We start from the raw sequence: 20,054 nt of genomic DNA on the forward strand, positions 1-20,054 counted from the left end.
TTAATAATTATTTTATAGTTAAAATAAATTTTTGAATTAATATAACTACTGAAATTAGTTTAATTTTTTTTATATTAAATTGGTAGGAAAATGGTAAAAAATTTTAATAAGAAAATAATAGGAAATTTTCCTACAAATATTTTGTAGAAAATTGGTCAAATATTTCCTACCACATTTTCTAAGAAAATTTCTATAATTTATGATTTCTTACTTGATTTCTTACCATTTTCTTAAAATATTTGCGGTAAGAAATCGATTTTCATACATAGGTTTATAAGTAGATGAACTAATCAATTCTCTCTTACAGAGCCAAAATTTCGTTAAGAAGAAAACTAGAAAACGTGAAAGTATGAAGAGGACAGGCTCACTTGTATTCCTTGTCACTTTGCTTATTATATTTGTGGCAGGTACGTTATATATTTTGTATATCTTGTCATATTCCATTAGATTAATAACACGTCACACTCACATGACAATGGGTGAAAAGAAAACGAAAAAACATTTTTGGGGAAATAGTCACGTATTCTGTTAAAATTAAGAGTAGAGTAAAAAAAAAGTTTTTATTTAGTATGAATTCTCATTGTTATTGTTTACATGTACCTGATTTCTAGAGTGCATATACTCTTACTGTTATGTTAAAATTTAATGAGGTTTACAATATTGCTCTAGTTGTGATCAATCAGACAAGAGCAGAGTCATGCAACGATGTCGTAGGCACTTGTGAAAACTGCGACGAAAGGTGTAAGGCCAAGCACGGGCCATCGTGCATTAGCAGATGCGACGGACAATTTGGGGTATTTTTGTGCACATGCACTTACGAGTGTGTGCCACCTTCACCCCCTTCACCCCCTAAAGTTTGTAACGGTGGAACTAGTACAATGTGCAGTCAAAATTGTCCTGAGAAATGTTGTGATACGAACTGCGCACAAAAATATAGTGGTGGACGTGGATTTTGTAATTCCCTTGGTAATTTTAATTTGTGCCAATGTCAGTATCCTTGCTAAAAGCCTAAACCTTGAATAAAAAATCGACTTTCTTTTCATCTTTTTATTGTAAGTTCAATAATATGGCTATAAAGTTTACATGTAAACAAAAAAAAAATTCTCGGATGTTCTACAAGATGTTTTTTTTTCTTCAAAATATGAATCATTTTTATACTTCACTGTGTTCCTTTAGATCAGTAAATACATATGTTAACCCTAGTCAAAACTAATTTAAGCATAAATACATGTTTTGTTTATTGAAACATAAAACTTAATTTAAGCTTTGTACGTACCGAATGCAGATAAACGTCTATAATCTTGTGAATATTCACACGATAATAACACACCTTATAGTTATTGACGGATTTGATATGTACTGATCCATAACAATAACATGATCAGTTTAATGTAGGTGCAATATTTTTCTTCAATTTCCTTTATAGCATCGTCAAATATCTAGACACAACATGTATGATAAAAAGATTATCTAAAACAAGATGGGAATTAATGGAATTGGCTACTTGTCACTTGACTTGTCGAACTTTCTAACTCTCTTCAATAACTAATTTATCATTATTTTTAATAACATTGCAGCCAAAACTAAAATTAAACCAAAAAGAAAAAGAAAAAACATTGCAACCAAGTTTCTTAGTATAGTCAACGAAGCTTGGTTTCATTTGTACTCTCTTCAAAGTTCTGCTCTAACTCGAACAATTAAGACTATTAATTATAAAAATATTTCTTTTGTTTGTTTGACATGTAATTAAATATAGAGATATATGGGTCTGTGATCGTGTTTGCATTTTTTTGTTAAATCTTTAAACAACTATTTGAGTATTAATTAAGAGAAATTACACATCATACATGATATACTTTTTGTTCGAAAAGCAGAACTTAAGGAAACATAATAGAGTAGAGAATAAAACATTACATCACTGAACTCCACAACAAGTCTCATGATTATTACTAAGAAAAGAACAATGATGTCAACTTGTTCTTGTTTCTTCCACCATCAATATTTATCGAACCTAACCCAAACAAATTCCCTGAAGGAACCATGTCCAGAAACGAACTCACCCTAACCACACCTCCATTGCCTTTGTAACTGTAACCTCCAACATGCATGTGGTTCTTCTTCAGTACCCGTTTTATAAAACTACTGTGTAAAGAAGAAGACGAAGACGAAACCTGACGCTTCATAGAGTTACACCCAAGTAATGGCAACTTCACCTCGTCTTCTTGGTCTCCGATTTCTTCTATTTCAAAATCTTCGATTGGGTTAATATCCGGTCTAGGTAAACCGGTTTTATATTTATCGGATTTACTACGATATATTGGCTCCGGGATCTTTTTCATTTCTGTAGGGAGGATTTTCCCTTCGTTAAAGAAGTCTTCGGCGGACCACGAGCTCTCGCCGGAGATTACGTCGCGAGAAACCGAAAACTCGAAAGGGAAGCCCCAGTAAAAGTTGGAGAAGTCCAACGGATTTTGTACCGGACGCTGCTCGATTGGTATGGAATCAGAATGACAAAAATCGTTAGAAAATGAGATTCTCGGCCTGTCACTACCATTTTCTGGCATCGTTAGAAAGTTTTGGAGGGGATTGAACAAATAGATGGGATATGAAGACTCTATTGTATATGTGAGATTTTATGTATAGGGGAGAATTAAATGAAGGGGTGTGTTTATTTTCAAATGTTCGGTCAAACTTTGGTATATGTCTTTGATTTTTAGGAATTCATTTATAAGTTTTTATTTTTTGGTATAGTGTCAATTCATTTTTCCGATGATTTTATCAAGTTTTTTCTTCATGATGCTGATATCTCCAGTTTGGCTTCGTATTTCATTGCGTAATATCTCCAGTTTTTGTAGGTCATTAAAAACTATAAACCTTGCATCACTAGGAGGTTTCTTTCCATCTTCGGATAAATATATATATTATAAACCCTGCATTATGAATTTACAATTAGGAAAAAACTCACTCAACATCGTATCAATCAATTTTGGCCTCATTATTGAATATTTGAGTTCCGTTTATGTCAATTAATGTAATATTCATTATATTTATTTGAGTTTATAATATGTAACTAGATTATAACCGGAGTAAGTTTTTTTTGTTTTTGTTAATGTACTATTTTAATACTAATTTTGTTATATACTATTTTGTTAATTTTAGTGATTTAATATATAAATCATGGTATATCGCACAATAATTTTTCTTTACAAAAATCTTAATTAAATCATTTTGATTCGACATATTTTATATTGGTGTTGTTTAAACATTAAAATGAGGATTTAACCCGTATTAAAATATCATATTACTGATATTTTATTTTTTAGGATTATTAATTCAATCATGTAATGTCATATAACCCGTCGTGTAATATAACTCGTTTGTGTAATTTTGAAAATTTTATATGCTTAAATATTTATACTTTTAAACTTTTTATTAAGTTTATATTTATTAGTTATAAATTATAAACTTTTTAAAATTTTAAATTTACTATATACAGAAAATTTACTATATATGTATGTTGAACACAGACTTTTTATCTTAATTGAGTAATATATGTTTGTTTTAAAAAATTCAAATCACAGTATATGCAGGAAAAATATACCTTTTTATTAATTTTATGTATGATATGATGATTCACTACATTTAAATTTTAAAATCAAAAAGAGATGATAGGAGAATATTTTTTTTTTAATTTAGAATAAATCTTCTAAATATCTTGATTAATTATAAAATAGTATATATATAAATATTTAAAATATTTTAATTGTGTTTGGTTATAAGGATAGTATAAAAAGTTAACTAAACTTGTTTGGATATGAATATAAGCATTAAATAACATTCAATGTAAAAAACTTTCCAAAAAACATTTTTGAGCAAAAACTGCTACAAAATACTAGTATAGATGCGTTGAGAAATGTTCATAATTAACGAATCTATAAATGAACTCTCTATTTTTCTAAGGATAATGAAGCAACCATGATTGAAAAAATCACCATATTGATGTTTTAGACATGCTTAATAGATACTCACGGTCTAGAGATTTTGACGATTTCATTGGGATGGAAGCTCATACAGAAAAAGTGAAATCGTTGTTGGACCTAGACTCTAATGAAGTGAGGATGATTGGGATTGGGAAAACAACCATTGCCAGAGTCTTACATAGCAAGTTATATAGCAATTTTGAATTGAGTGCCTTTGTGGAGAATATTAAAGATTTGATTTATACAAGATCTATAAGTTATTACGATTATAGTGCAAAGTTGCACTTACAGAAACACTTATTGTCCAATATACTCAACCATAAGGATATGGAGCTTCCTCACTTAGGAGTTGCACACGATAGGTTAATACGCAAATCTAAGAGATTATAGTGTTGAAAAAAGTTTGATTAATTAGCGCTGTTACTTTTTACTAATCACCATTTTGCGATCTCGTGGTTCCAAGAAACGCCCTTTGCTTTGCGTTTTATTATGATGTGTTCTTTTCAGTTTTCCAGTGACACAAGTGAAAAAAGATTTGAGTTTTTGGTGTCACCACAAAGAGACTAAAATTAACTCCCAAATAACCCATACAATGTGCACCTTAACAATGCAATTCTATAACAACCAAAAGAAACAAAGACAAAGATGATTCTATGCCAACAGAAAACATTGTTTTTGAGGTTTGTGTTTAAGAAGAATATTTGTAGAACTGTTAAGATAAACATTGAAATAAATCTAAAAATAAAGACTCTTTCAATAAATTAAATGGATGTGTTAAAAAAATATTCATTCTGTCCCTAGATATATTATTATATTATATGTTTATATTTATTCAATATGTTAAGACCCATTTGTATTATTTAGTCTTTATCTATTGGTTAAAAGTTTCACAATGAATGTTATTAATATATATTATATAAAATATTAAAACATTTATGATTTTTAAAAAATTTGTAATTTTTAACTAAACTATCTTATAAATAGAACAAAGGTTATAGCATTTTTGTTTAAGAAACAAACATGTTAAAAAAAAAATCTCAAATAGTTAAATGACAAATAATATGATTTTTTAATCATATATTTACATCAAATAATATGATTTTTTTTCCTTTCTATTATCCAGATCAATTGGTGACATCTTCTCAGGTGGGAAGGTTGTTAAAAGGTGGGAACCAAGGTTTGAGGAACGCCTGACGCACCAATAATCTACTGATAGATTTGGATATCCACAGTGAGGGGTTATGATCGATACTCTGCAGGGCCAGCTTGGGGTTCGTTAGTACGACTAGCGGGGGACTAGTGGGGTTTGCGGGATAGGTTATCTGAAGAGTGATAGAAATGCATAATTTACTAGTACAATTGGGCATAGAAATTGTTCGTCATCAATATGAGATCCAATCCATACACGAGCCTAGGAAGCGTCAGTTTTTGGTTGATGCTAAAAATATTTGTAAAGTAGTCAGACAAGGTAAGTATTCATTATGTTATATTACTACTCTTATATGTTTCCTCGTCTCTCATTTTTGCACCTTTTTTGGTCTTTTTTGCAGGGTAGTGGAAGTGCTATAGGTATATGTTTTGACTTAGAGAACCTATGAGATGGATTAAATATAAGTGAGAAAGCTTTGGAAGGAATGTCTAACCTTAAATTCTTAAGATTTGTGGACCCATACGGCGACCGAAGTGTTATGTTGTACTTACCGCAAGGTTTGAATTATCTACCTCACAAACTTACGTTAATAGAATGGATCTATTTTCCGATGAGATGCTTGCCTTCCAATTTTTTCTACGAAGTACCTATTCAACCTAAGTATGCAGAAAAGAAAACTTGAGAAGTTTTGGGAAGGAAAGCAGGTACATAACTATTGTGTTTCTCTCTATTTGATAATATGGTTTTTTTTTTATGTTAATTATTCTTTGGATTAAACTTATGCTAGCTAATGTGTTTCTCTCTATTTGGATAATATGGTTTTTTTCGAAGTTTCTTTTCGTATCATATGCTAGCTAATGTGTTTTATCACACCGTCAACAATGGGGATGTTGAAACATTTATTCAACTGTTTAATGACTACAATGAGGGTGTTGAAAAAAAAAACCTACGTGCATTAATTCTTGTTCAATCAATTCAACATGTTTTATCTGAAGCTCAAATTTTGTTTCTTTTTTCTGAAAAGAAAAAAATCTATGAGAGAGACATTTGTTGTATTTTTATTGGGTAGTGAGATTTAGAGATTTTTTCTTATCTTACCATTTTAAGATCAATTATTATGTAGTAAATAATTTTTTTAAAAAATACCTTTTTATATTAAAATTCATTATTTTTTGAACTCTATATATAGGGACTTTGTTCGTTTTATTTCGACACAAAAAAAAAACACATAATTTCTACTATATTTTTCTAATTCTTCTTTGATAAACCCTTGTTTATTTCATTTTTTTTTTTGGAATGGATCCCAACAGGCCAACAACAATCCTGTCCAAAACAATGTAATCATATTTCATAACAATAATGTAACTTTTATTAATTTTAATTATTACTATTATTAAATTAAGTAAAAATAAGAATATAAAGTGAAAATAGTGGGGTAAGGTGTTGAATTTTATTAAATAAAACTATTGGATAGATTCAAATTGATTTAAGTGTTGAAGGATTAGGTGCAAGAAAGAAAAAATGATGTGCAGTGTTAAAAGTTGAAGCGGAGGGTGTTGAATTTATAAACCATTGTAGATAGTCTTATGTTGTCTTTATTTGTTTGTACAGCCACTTGGAAATATGAAGTGGATGAATTTAAGTAACTCGAGAAACCTAAGGGAGCTACCTGATCTCTCAACTGCCACTAACTTTAAAGATTTGAATCTCAATAGATTCTCAGCCTTGGTGGAGACTCCCTTTTCTATTGTAAACGCTACTAATCTACAGAAACTGAATCTTAGAATGTGCACTAGCTTGTTGGAGCTACCCTCCTCTATAAGAAGCCTTCATAAATTTCAAGATTTAACATTACATGGATACTCAAAGCTAAAGGTGCTTCCTACCAACATCAATTGTAATCTCTCGATAACCTTGATCTCAGTGATTTCTTCTCGATGAAAACTTTTCTTGAGATCTCTACAAACACTGAGAGTCTCAGTCTCACGAGAACTGTAATAAAAAAGTGCCATCGAGGATCAAGTCATGGTCTCGTATTTGTTACTTGGCATTGGCATACCATGAAAACCTCAAGGAATTCCCACATGCTCTTGACACCATCACAATGTTGTCTTCGAACGATACCGAAATGCAAGAACTTCTTTTGTGGGTCAAGAAAATATCTCGTCTTGAGACACTTCTACTAGATGGATGCAAGAAGCTGGTAACAATCCCACAACTTTCTAATTCTTTATCAGTAATAAACTGCGACTCACTAGAGAGGCTTGATTTCTTCTTTCACAATCATCCAAAGATGTTTATCGGTTTTGTTAACTCTTGAAGCTGAATAAAGAAGCAAAAGAACTCATGTAGACTAGTAGTAGTACTTGTTCGATCTTACCCAGAAGACAAGTGCCTTCAAGATTCACTTACCGAGCTAATACCGGAAGTTCAGTGGTGGTGATTTTGAATCAAAGGCCTCTCTCTAGAACCTTGAGATTTAAGGTTTGCGTCTTGTTGGTTAATAATTATGACAAGAAAAGGGAGGTCAACGGTAGGTTAATAAGTGTATCTTATCGTATTATGGACAAGCAAAAATCGGGCGTTGTTGTTCCATGGAGACTTTCTCACGGCTTTGGTCTGCCTCCCATTTTAGCAGAGCATTTGCTCACTTTTGAATTTGAAGCTAATGTGACGTCCAACGAGTTTTTCTTTGAGTTTGATGTCAATGTTAACCAAACAGTGATAAAAGAATGTGGAGTACTCCAACTCTAAGCCCCTTCTTTTTTTTTTGGAGAAAAACTGTAACGCCCCGACCGCCACCTCTTAGTGGGCCCCATATCCACTCCGAGTCCATGGGTCCACCATCCTTAATGGGCTTCACGTCCTCTCACTAGCCCCATGAATCCATCTATATCTGACAGTCGGTTTGCTACGTCTGGGAGGCTCTAAAGACTTGTTACCATCCCCTACAAACCACCACATAATATTTCCATGTGTTTTGTCCTTACTCGCACAATTCAGACAATCATTTCCCAAAAGGTCACCCATCCTGAGACTACTCCAGCTCAAACACGCTTAACTCTAGAGTTTTTTTAGAACCCTTGACCAAAAAGATAAGTGAACTTTGGTTACATAGGTGGTCAAATCAGTTCTTTTAAACCACTCCGCAAGTCTCTGAAACCGGGGTGTCACAAAAACAACTCAAGACGGGTAAGCCTAACTATCTGTTGGGCATAGAGCTTGGTGGAATAAGTGAGAGCTGTTTGACTTCATCCAGAACTGCCATAATATCATCTGCAAATACACAAACAGGGATGCTTGAAGCCAAAGGTAGCACAAACATTCGAGACGAGCTCTGAGTGGATTTGCAAAGGTTACTTTTTTCTTATACTCATGGGCCACTTTATAGGGTCATGTGGAAACGTCTGTTTATATCTATCTTCTTTGATCCTCGCTCACTCGCCTTTACAACGATCTTCATTGTACTGAAATTTCCTGTGTACAGGCCCGGCGCGTAGCTAAAGCTGGTAAAGCACAGGATTTAAGCAGAAGATAATATATTAAAATTTATGGGCATCATATTTGAAGAGTTGTTGTGGTACAGTGGTCATCGTTCCTCACATATTTGCAGGGCTTGACGAGTTCGAGCCTGGGAAATGCATGTTTTGAATAAATATTTTTTTTTGCTTTAGGCATCCAATTAATTTGGGCCGGCCCTGCCTGTGTATTAAGCTAAGCTTTGCAACATCAGTGCTCATGTAGTCACTATCATGGTTCAATTGATAACTCTCTATGGAACAAAGAAAATAAATAAGATAGGTGAGAAATAGTTTCTTGGTTAACAAGCAATCCTCAATTAATGTATAAAATTTTCATTCCTTTAATCCCTATCTCTACTTGTCAAAACTGAGAATCACAATACCATTAGTCTTCATCTTGACTATGTATTTATTTTTAATAAAAATCTTGACTATGCTCCATCTTCCAAATTATAGAATTTAATTTAGAGGTTCCAAAATCTTATAAAATACAGTCGACATTATATATACACCTACATCAGATAAAGAATATATATATAAAAAAGGTTTTACACCTAATCGATACACCTATATATTTACCATATTTATACAAGTTGTTTTAAGTGAATTTTTGATTATTTTTGTTTGACTTGTGGCTAAACAATTGTATGCGTCATTGTCTAAACGTCTGCAGTTTTAGTAGATTTTGATCATCGCTCCATTTTTAGCGTTTTTCCAAAAAAATATGATAGAAAATTGTATACACCATACATCATATATAACTTTAAGTGTCAGTTTAAACTTTAAAACAGCTTATTTTTAAAATATAGTTTTATTTTATTTTTTGTTTGACTTGTGGGCTAAAATATTATGCGATCTTACCATTGTTTATCGATCCTTTTTCAGCGTTTTCCAATAAGTTATGACTATATATTATAAAACATGCGTCATTAGGAAGGTTTCGTTCCATCTACAGCGTCCATTATCCTCTTTCCAAGAAAATTACATGATAAAAGATTATAAACCCTACATCACTGTAGGAGATGAATGAACCCCCACATTTTTACGTTATTATCAATTGAGCCCTATTATAAGAACTAAAACCAAAAAGGAGATTAATAATATAATGGAAAACTCGAAAGAAAAGATGAGAAACAATTCGTAAGAAACTAAAAGTGTAGGGACTCGTTAAAAGTTCGTTTATGCCTATCTCAATAATAAACAAACCAGCCATTTTCATTTCCTTCTGCAGATTGCTTTCTCGCAAGCTTTGAGATATTGATCTTCTCTCAATCATACTCCATGGATTCTTCTTTTTACTATGGTTTTTGTGTTGCTGCAATAACCTTCTTCACTCTTTTCGGTACAATACTTTTCATGTTTTATGGAAAAATAAAATCCCATCAAGAAAACAAAACAGTTGGTGCTTCTTCCTCTACTTTATCTCTTACAGCAACCCCATCTTCTTTGTCTCGAACCCGGAAACACCATGTCTTCCCGAGCTTCCACGGAGCAGATGTTCGAAAAACCTTTCTTACTCACATCCTAAAAGAGTTCAAAGGAAAGGGAATCGATCCATTCATTGATAATGATATCGAGAGGAGCAAGTCAATCGGTCCTGAGCTCATAGAAGCTATCAGAGGATCGAAGATAGTGATCGTCTTGCTCTCGAGGAACTACGCTTCTTCGTCGTGGTGCCTTAATGAGTTGGTGGAGATCATGAAGTGCAGAGAAGAGTTTGGTAAAACAGTGATGACCATTTTCTATGAAGTTGATCCAACAGATGTAAAGAAGCAAACCGGAGATTTTGGTAAGGTCTTCAAACGAACTTGTAAAGACAAAACAAAAGATGAGATTAAGACATGGAAAAAAGTTTTGGAAGATGTGGCAACAATCGCTGGAGAGCACTCACGTAACTGGTTTGTCCTTTTGAATTCTACTTGTTGTGATTCACATTTTACTAACACATTTATTTATATTAATACATAGTATTTTGGATGTGTATGTGTTTGTTTTTAAAATGAATAATTAACATAAGTATAATTTGATCACTTCATTTGTTAGGGATAATGAAGCAGCCATGACTGAAAAAATTGCTACGGATGTGTCAAACATGCTGAATAGTTCCTCTCCGTCAAGAGATTTTGATGGTTTAATTGGGATGGGAGCTCATATGAAGGAAATGGAATCACTGTTAAGTCTAGGCTATGATGATGTAAGGATGATTGGGATTTGGGGTCCGTCTGGGATTGGGAAGACCACCATTGCCAGAGTCTTGTATAGCCAATTTTCTGAAAATTTTGAATTGAGTGTCTTCATGGAAAATATCAAAGAGTCGACATATACAAGACCAGTTTGTTCTGATGAGTATAGTGCAAAGATGCAGTTACAAAAAATATTCATGTCCCAAATAATCAACCATAAGGACATGGAGCTTCCTCATTTAGGCATTGTCCAAGATAGGTTGAGTGACAAGAAAGTTCTTATTGTTCTCGATGGCATTAACCAGTCAATGCAACTAGATGCTATAGCAAAAGAAACTCGGTGGTTCGGTCATGGAAGTCGGATTATCATCACAACACAAGACCAAAAACTTTTGAAGGCACATGGAATCAACCATATTTACAAGGTGGAGTTTCCATCAGCATATGAAGCTTATCAGATGTTTTGTGTGTATGCTTTTGGCCAAATCTTCCCTAAAGATGGGTTCGAGGAGCTTTCATGGGAAGTTACAAAACTTTTAGGTAATCTACCATTGGGACTAAGAGTTATGGGATCCCACTTCCGGGGAATGTCTAGGCATGAGTGGGTAAGTGAAGTACCAAGGTTAAAGAATCGCCTTGATGCTGGTATTCAAAGCATTTTAAAGTTCAGTTACGATGCTTTATGTGATGAAGATAAAGATTTATTCCTTCATATAGCCTGCATTTTCAACAATACAGAAATGGTGAAAGTGGAAGATTATCTTGCTTTAAGTTTCTTGGATGTGAGGCAAGGGCTTCAAGTCTTAGCTGAGAAATCTCTCATAACTATTGAGGTTATACGTATAGACTATACACGTATAGATATGCACAATCTACTAGTACAACTAGGTAGAGAAATTGTTCGTCGTAAGCCTGGGCACCAATCCATTCGTGAGCCTGGGAAGCGTCGATTTTTGGTTGATGCTAAGGATATTTATGAAGTACTCACTGATAACACGGTTAGTTCTATTATTAGTCTCTTGTGTCCTTGTTTTCTACAAATTAATTTCATTTAATAGTCACTCATTTTCTACTTTTTCTGATCTTTTAACAGGGTAGTAGAAATATAATAGGTATACTTTTGGAGGTAAAAACCATATCAGGCAAATTAAATATCAGTGGGAGAGCTTTTGAAAAAATGTCTAACCTTAAATTCTTAATGTTTCATGGCCCATATGAGTATGACAAAGAAAAAGATAAATTGTACTTACCGCAAGGTTTGAATAATCTACCTCGAAAACTTAGAATAATACGATGGAATTGGTTCCCGTTGATATGTTTGCCTTCTAATTTTTGTACCGAGTACCTAGTCGAGCTACGTATGTGGAACAGCAAACTTCAAAACTTGTGGCAAGGATATCAGGTACAAAACTATTGTGCTTCTCTCCAATTGTGTCAAAAAGGAGTGATCTTCCGGTATTACTTCTTAGAAGGCTCTTCTATTATCTCTTGTAGTCTTATTTTGCTTGTTTAAAGTGTAGTATCCCATATTAGTATCAGTGGTGGAAAGGGAGGAAGTGTACGGAATTGTATGAATGAAGAATTTAATTTTGAGTTAAAGAAAAAACGAAGACACTACGCTATTTATTTGAAAATAAATTTAATGCACATATTTTCCTTATGTTGTCTTTATTTGTTTGTGCAGCCGCTTGGAAGTCTGAAGATTATGGATTTGCGTGAGTCGAAACACCTAAAAGAGTTACCTGATCTCTCAAGTGCGACTAATCTTGAAGAATTGAATTTGTTTAAATGCTCAAGTTTGGCAGAGCTCCCCTCTTCTGTTGGAAACCTTCAGAAATTGCAAGAGTTTAATTTACACGGATGCTCAAAGCTAGAGGTTCTTCCAACCAATATCAACTTGGAATCTCTCAATAACCTTGATCTCAATGACTGCTTACTGATAAAAAAATTTCCTGAGATTTCAACAAACATTAAGAACCTCAAGCTCATGAGAACTGCAATAATAGAAGTGCCTTCGAAGATCAAGACATGGTCTCATCTTCATAAATTGGAAATGTCATACAATGAAGATCTTAAGGAATTCCCGCATGCACTTGAAATCATCACAAGTTTGTACTTTAACGATACAGAAATGCAAGAAATTCCTCCGTGGGTTATGAAAGTCTCTCGTCTTCAATTACTTACACTGTACGGATGCAAAAAGTTAATAACAATCCCACAACTTTCCGATTCCTTATTAACTCTTTCGGCAATCCATTGTGAGTCACTGGAGAGCCTTGATATCTCTTTTCACAACCATCTTTTGGATAGTCTCCGGTTTGTTAATTGCTTCAAGCTGAATAAAGAAGCAAGAGAACTCATCAAGACTAGTAGTACCCGTATGTTCTTACCTGGTAAAGAAGTGCCTGCAAACTTCACTTACCGAGCTAATCCTGGAAGTTCAGTGATTGTAAATTTGAATCAAAGGCCTCTTTCAACAACCTGTAGATTTAAAGCTTGCATCTTGTTAGTCACTCAAGATGACAAGGAGAAGGGTGCCAATGGTAAGAGATTTGGTGTAACTCATCGCCTCAGGGACAAGAATAAATTTGGCGTCGACATTCCATGCAGACCTTCATACTATTACGAATTTCCCCCCATTTTAGCAGAGCATTTGTTCACCTTTGAGTTTGAAGCAGATGTGACGTCCATCGAGCTTCTTTTTTCGTTCCACGTCCACAAGAGTGACGAGGTGATGATAAAAGAATGTGGAGTACTCCTACTCTAACTCCCTTCATGTTAGGGGAGAAAAACAACTGGAGACTTACTTGCGACCCAAAAAGCAACTTCATAGTTTCAGTGAAGAAAGAAACAGAGAAAGGCTCGAGTTGGTTATGTTGGGAAATTCAAGAACTGGTTATTTTAAGTCGTTTTGTTAACGTTGGTAGGAATACTCTTTAGTGTCAATTTATGCACAAATTGCATTTTGTAGAATTTATTTTTGAATACTCTTTAAGTGTCTGATCTATATACCAATGAGATAATCAGGTACTTGTTTCTCTACATGTTACTGATCATTTTACTAGACTTTCACATAATCTAAGCTTTTACGGAAGAAATAAATATACATTTCAAGAGACCACATGAAAATGTTGATTTCCTCACACAATGAATCAATGAGCATCTTTACTATCCAGTATCCACAAACTAAATCAAACTTCACATAACCTAACTAAGAAAATTTTAAACTAAAAGTTCCCGGAAGAAAAGAAAAGAAGAGAGAAGCAAAGCACCTACGGGAGTAGTCCATTAAGCATGTAAATTCCCGAGTTTAGACGAACCACGTAGCCAATTCAAAAGAACATCAGCACTTATCTCCCATGAACAATCTAGCATCATGTCATGAGCAACACTTTCAATACAAACCGGTTCAACATCATAAAACCTCCCGGTTTCCTTAAGTCCTTCATTGTCCTGCAAAGTGCAAACCATAGCCCACTTCTGTTTAATACAAGTACCAAGATTGAAAATTTCTGGGAAAGGAGAAGGAATTCTAAGTTCTTACCACTATGAAATCATCTTTCGCACCTAAAACAAGAACTTTTGTCGAGTTCTCCATTGGTTTAGGTACTGGAAGTGATGCGTTTAGCTTCCTCAGATCAAACAGTGGCATCCGTGAACTCTTTGTCATAAGATCCTGGTAACTAAATCGAGAAAAGAGAGAGAGAGACAATTCAGTTAGACTACTGAAACTTGATTTTAGATTCAAGGTGACTATTGAGTTAGATTATAGATATACCGCTTTACAAGTTGATCATCCATGGCTTCAGAGAAAAATGTTTCCCGACAAAGAGGTATAGATTTCTGAAAACCTTTAGCAGCTAAACTGAGAGTAACCTGCCCAACAACATAACCAAAAACAAACATTGTTAAACAAACACAACATGACACTGAGATCATCTTTACAAAATCAAAGACAGGAAAAAAGTTTAAACCTTAAACGCAGCTACAGGTTTAGAGAAGAGATAACGTAGCACTAATCCACTGAACAAGAAAGAGAATCCCAAAAGTTACATATAAGTTAAACGAGAAAGAAGTCCTCTGATATAAGAAATAGCCTATATGCTTTGACAAGTTAGTTACCTATTACCCGAAGGTGGAACTGAGCAAACCAATACTGCCCCTGAAAGTTCTGGATATGTATTTTCTGCTCCTACAATCCAAAAAAAAACTCAGTAGTTATTGTATATCCATCATTATAACGACTGATCCGAAAACAACACAACTCATTTCTATAAATCTACACCTTACCTAGTGACTGTTTGTTTACAATATTTGCCAAGTAATATTGAACAATGAGTCCTCCAAACGAATGACCAATAAGCACAGGAGGTGAAGAACCAAGATTTAATTCAATGAAATCCGCAATATCACTTGCGTGCGTCTACTACACAAACAAGTTAGAACACTTATAAGAATCTTTCTGAATCTAAGTAATTATCCAATATACACAATGCACATTGCAAGTTTCAAGTACCTGTAGTGTTCCAGAAACTGTTCCCAAAGGTTCATCACTTTCACCCTATTACATTCAAAGATAACAACTATCACAAATCACACACAAATCACTCTATTCTAATCCAAAGTTTGAAACTTTATGTTCCAGATAGTATAATTAGATACTAGGGAAATCAAACATGAGTATAAAAATCAAAACTTACATGGTTTGAGAATTTACCTGCCCTAATAAGCTAACAGCATAAGAATCAAACCCAGAAGAAGAGAAGTAAGGTAACCAGTGTTCAGCCCAACACCAAGCTGCGTGGTAGCTTCCATGTACAAACACCAATGGTGGATTATCTCTTTCGGATTTGCTTCTCCTCTGTTCAATTACCTCCATTTTTAGACCCGAGGGAAGCTTATGAAAGAGACGGTTTTGTCCCCTTTTCAGCTCGTATGGAACTATCGTTTTAGAGGAATTGGTGAGAGCCGCCATGGGTTTGATCTTCATTTTGAGCGAGGAAAGGCATGGGAACAAGGGAAGAGAACAAGAACCCATTTGCGTGAAGGTTCGTCGAGCTTTTTGATCAGAAGAGTAGAGGAGAGCACTAAATCGACACCGCAGTTTTTTTTTTTGTCTGAAGTTTTTTACTGTTTTACCCTTTTTAAGGGGTGGGCAAAAAAACCGAAATCCAGAAAACCGAACCGAACAAACCGAAATAAATGGTTTGGTTTGGTTATACTTAAATCTAAAAAATCCGTTTGGTTTTCAATTAAATTAACCATTTAGTTTAGGTTTAGGCTGGTTAAAAACCGTAAAACCGAATGTTTTTTTTGGTTTTTTTATAAGAATTTAGGAGAATTAGATATAATTACTAATTAGTTTCTCAAGCTTATAAATTTATATTGTATAATAATATCAATAATTTTTTTCTTTATTGGGCTTTAATTATTGATCTCCTATTAATCTATCGCATTACAAAACCTTAACCTAAGTCTCTATTCCCTAACCTATATATATTCATAATTACTTTTATGCTTATTTTTAGTTATGTATCAACTATTTATTTTTTTAAAGCATGAAATAACCGTTAAATACCGGAACCAAACCGAAACCGAACCAAACTGTGATACATATGGTTTTTATATGGTTTCATTTCTGATGAAACCGAAAAAACCATAAACCGAAAAAACCGAACCGTAACCAAACCGAATTACATATTGTTTATTTATGGTTCCATTTTTATAAAACCAAAAAACTGTAAACCGAAAAAATCGAACCGAAACCAAACCGAAAAACCGAACGCCCACCCCTTTTAATATCTGTGCAAATTGCAATTTAAAATACCAACTTTTCTTTTTTGGTAATTTCTGATTTTTGATTTTATACCTTTTTAACAATTAAACAATAATTGTAAAATAATTAAACATAAAAAAGCATGTTGATATACAGGGATATATACAATTTTTTATAATAATTATTAAGAAAAATTGTATGTTGTATTTTTTTTTTGTGTTTGTTTTAATATATATGTTTTTGAATAATATTTTAGATTTTATGATTTTAGATGGATTGTATTTGGTATCAATCTATACATGTTTTGACTAATATTTAGACTCTATGATTTACTGCGTTATTCTCATGTACTGCTATATTTTTTTTATTTATTTATATAGTTTTACCTATTTTATAACAGTTTACAATTTTAAGATATAGGGTCTGAATGATAACCGCGGTTAGGGCGGACAAATCCGTTTGTAGACCAGACCGCCTTGTTTTAAGTGTGAACAACAAACCATTGCGGTTCAACTGTATTTATCAGTAAAAGTGGTCCGCAATTAGTCCGTCGCTGTTTTGTTTTTATTTCTTTTGGACCATACCACTGCGAACTAAAATTAATGAATGGTAAATAAAAAGAGCTTTAATCCGTAAATGGATTTGTCCACTTTGACAGTTGCAACCATTCACCCCCATAGTTTTGTGTATGGATCTAACTAGTTAAAAAAAATACATAAATTATACTAAAAACATCAAGGCCTCGGGTTTTTTAAATTCAAGCCACTTTTAAATGGGTTTAAAGAAGGCCCAATAAGAAAATTACGTCTCCCCGATCTGAATAGATCGCTCGACTTTGATGAGCTTCGGGACCTCCTCCCCTTGTTTTCCTTGACGAAGAAGACGATTACTTCTTCTTCCATCATCACAGCTACACGCGAATTCGTCTTCAGTTACATCAATCTTTTTAGAAAAGATCCTGAGTTCGAAAGTGTAGGCTGTGTTTTTTTTTTTTTTTTTTTTCGTTAATTTTTACATCACTTAGTTTCCGGAGTTTTGGACTAAAATGATGTCGCCGAAGCAAATCTCCGACGATCGAGGATCTCCGCATTTCAGGTATCATCATACCCAAAGTTTCGATTATAACTTCTCTTGTTCTTCGTCGTCTTGCTGCCATGGAATTGATTCAAATTGTACTGTAGCTTGAAATTTATTGTTTAGGGTTTTATTAACCCTCATAATTTGAAATCGCATTACTCGGTAGAAACAATACTTATTAGGTTCATTCACTTGAGATTTTGGATTATTGTGTTTTTGATTCAATACTTACTAGGTTGAAGCAGTGAAGTGAGTCCATAACTTGAGCACATTTGTAGTTTTTTTCGTCTTCCCTTGTTTTAACATTGGCTTAGAATTGAGTAATCTGCTGCCTAATTCATGTATTTGTTGTCCTTCTTTATCTGCAGACATACACCATTCCAGATAATACACCTCATTGGGAACTTTTTTAGGATATGGTCAGTTTATTCTATGTACCGCTACTTGAATCAGACAGGAGCGCCAGTTGTTCTCTTTCTCTTCTGCTGTCTGGTTCCTTCGTCCATCATCTTCTTGATACTTCAAAAGCCATGGAAAGGAAGGGCGCTTTCTAATCAACAGGTTTACTTTAGCTGTATCAGATTTCTTGCATGTATAAATTGGAGAGTTTGGAGATAAAATGTTTTTTCCTTTAACTGTTTCAGATTGTACCTTCTCTTATCAATGGACTCATCACGGCTCTGTACTTCATCTTATGGGGAAAAGGTCTTAAGTCTTGTGGACCGCTTAGGTATTGATTAGTTATTTAGCATTCATACTAGCGTAAAATTCTCCTCTGGTCTTATCTGTCTTAGGAGTTCACGTAGAATGTGGCTTTCTTAAAAATAGGGAAGTTGAAGGTTTTACCTATGAGCAATTTGGTCCCATTGTAGCCATTTGGGTTCAATACTTACATAAATCCTGGACCTACAAGCCTCTCCTTATCCTTTGTTTCTGCAGCTTGTTATTTGATCAGAAAAAAAATATCTTCATTAAATATTCGATTATCCTTGCTTATAGTTCTTTGTATCTTATTTGCAGAGCTATCTTGTCAGAGTACTCCGGTGCTGTTCTTGGAGTACTTTCTGGAGTATTATATGGACGGAGAGGTCATGTGTGGAAAAAGGTATTCACCTCATATGTTTCTAATTTAACAGTTGACACTTAAATAAAGTCTCTAGTCAATGTGAGCAGTTAACTAGCATGTTATGTATAGCCTCGGCATGCATCAGTACACTTCTCTCACAGACAAACTATAGAGTTATGCAGTAGTGATGTTTTTCTGGCTAATCCATGTACTTAGATGGAAGTTAAATTTAAAAAATCAGAATTTTGTTTACAAATCGGCAAGGTTAAATTATCCGAAGAATTTGTCTGGTATTTGCAAATCATGTTAGGTAGGTGGCCTCATTGCAATGCTGGTAGCACTTTTTTTCTTGTCTCAAGGATGGGCAACATCATCTCTCTCCCCGTTTTATATCCTTTTACGCAAGTTCGCAAGTTCCTTCTTTCTATCTCTATGTATATCTTGCTTCGTTTGAACTTTCTATGGATATTTTATGTGTTGATTTGTTTAACTTAACAACGAGCTACCAACAAAAGACAGTACTGGGATCAAAGAGGAAGAAGTACAAACAGAACAAGCACTAGGTATGATGGGAATGATGGTACCAGTTTTTGCTGGAATCTTATCAGCGTTAAGGCGGGTTATTGCGCGCCGTGTTTCCTTAAAGGTAGTGATCTCAGATTCCCTTCATTCCGAGTCTTTTTCTGCTTTCAGTTCTGCTTCCTTTGCGAACTACCAATTTTCTGCTTTTACAGAACCAGCAGAAGAAACGACTGCATGCGATTACCATTACTTCTGCAACCTGTTTCTTGTTTCCTCTGGCCATGTGGGACCTTATCATAGTAAGTGATGCTACTGTTCTTGCAATGAGAAGGGACAATAAATTATTGAAGATGGCATTTTCTCGATTTCCCATTGGTGGTTTGGTTCACTAATATCAAATTTTACTCCAGGGCTCATCTTCTGGGAAAACATCCGAGTTGCCATTTTCTGCGTGGGCTTTCCTTAGCACCATTGTTTTTGGGATCATTGTTATCTTTTATGTTGACAATATCGCAGAAGAGAGGTTTCCTAAAGCTTTGCCCTTTAATTATCCTTACAATGCATTTATACACGCAAACATATGCTTTATATGAATAATGTTTTTGTATGTTGCAGACTGCATATGGTGTTTTCTTCCCCGAGGCATTTAATGGTAGCAGGTGTATGCATAATAGTCATGGAGTTAGCTTACGAGATGGATTTTTCTCTTCCCGGTTTCATCGTCTGTTGCTTAGTATTAGGGTTTGGAATATTCGAGGCGACATCTCTTGAACGTAGCA

General features: G+C 34.0%; 5 protein-coding genes and 1 pseudogene across 7 annotated transcripts in view; 4 read left to right on the top strand and 2 right to left on the bottom strand.

Moving 5' to 3' along the window:
• Positions 350-1,004, top strand: LOC104719500 (putative defensin-like protein 180). Its single transcript, XM_010437428.2, has 2 exons — positions 350-407; positions 670-1,004. Exons 1-2 carry the CDS (start codon positions 350-352, stop codon positions 1,002-1,004), a joined length of 393 nt encoding a protein of 130 aa, XP_010435730.1.
• Positions 1,950-2,564, bottom strand: LOC104720566. The gene has a single exon (XM_010438455.1). The coding sequence runs from the start codon at positions 2,562-2,564 to the stop codon at positions 1,950-1,952; it is 615 nt and encodes a 204-aa protein (XP_010436757.1).
• LOC109126888 lies at positions 4,308-7,884 on the top strand (annotated as a pseudogene).
• On the top strand, positions 9,779-13,898 carry LOC104719501 (probable disease resistance protein RPP1). 2 transcript variants are annotated; one of them, XM_010437430.2, is made up of 4 exons: positions 9,779-10,549; positions 10,695-11,832; positions 11,928-12,236; positions 12,519-13,898. In XM_010437430.2, exons 1-4 carry the CDS (start codon positions 9,933-9,935, stop codon positions 13,599-13,601), a joined length of 3,147 nt encoding a protein of 1,048 aa, XP_010435732.1. In that variant the 5' UTR covers positions 9,779-9,932; the 3' UTR covers positions 13,602-13,898. The 2 variants fall into 2 exon arrangements, with proteins under 2 accessions (XP_010435732.1, XP_019086111.1); XM_019230566.1 differs by lacking the exons at positions 11,928-12,236; positions 12,519-13,898 and having other exon boundaries at positions 10,695-11,439; positions 11,573-11,657.
• LOC104719502 lies at positions 13,950-15,932 on the bottom strand. Its single transcript, XM_010437432.2, has 8 exons — positions 15,552-15,932; positions 15,351-15,395; positions 15,125-15,257; positions 14,957-15,026; positions 14,809-14,857; positions 14,613-14,710; positions 14,379-14,517; positions 13,950-14,287 (listed from the first exon to the last, which is right to left on the bottom strand). The coding sequence occupies exons 1-8, from the start codon at positions 15,870-15,872 to the stop codon at positions 14,123-14,125; spliced, it is 1,020 nt and encodes a 339-aa protein (XP_010435734.1). The 5' UTR covers positions 15,873-15,932; the 3' UTR covers positions 13,950-14,122.
• Positions 17,418-20,054, top strand: part of LOC104719503 (zinc transporter 5-like) — a 3,253-nt gene continuing 616 nt past the window's right edge. Inside the window, exons 1-9 of one of the 2 annotated variants that reach the window (XM_010437433.2) lie at positions 17,418-17,705; positions 18,056-18,248; positions 18,332-18,417; positions 18,708-18,792; positions 19,064-19,142; positions 19,260-19,399; positions 19,488-19,574; positions 19,686-19,798; positions 19,891-20,037. In XM_010437433.2, the coding sequence (XP_010435735.1) occupies positions 17,656-17,705; positions 18,056-18,248; positions 18,332-18,417; positions 18,708-18,792; positions 19,064-19,142; positions 19,260-19,399; positions 19,488-19,574; positions 19,686-19,798; positions 19,891-20,037 (980 nt within the window). In that variant the 5' untranslated portion in view covers positions 17,418-17,655. The remainder of the gene's footprint in view (positions 17,706-18,055; positions 18,249-18,331; positions 18,418-18,707; positions 18,793-19,063; positions 19,143-19,259; positions 19,400-19,487; positions 19,575-19,685; positions 19,799-19,890; positions 20,038-20,054) is intronic. The other variant, XM_010437434.2, reaches the window with a different exon arrangement.

This window comes from Camelina sativa, chromosome 10 (assembly GCF_000633955.1).
Source record: "Camelina sativa cultivar DH55 chromosome 10, Cs, whole genome shotgun sequence".
Taxonomy (NCBI): Eukaryota; Viridiplantae; Streptophyta; class Magnoliopsida; order Brassicales; family Brassicaceae; genus Camelina; species Camelina sativa.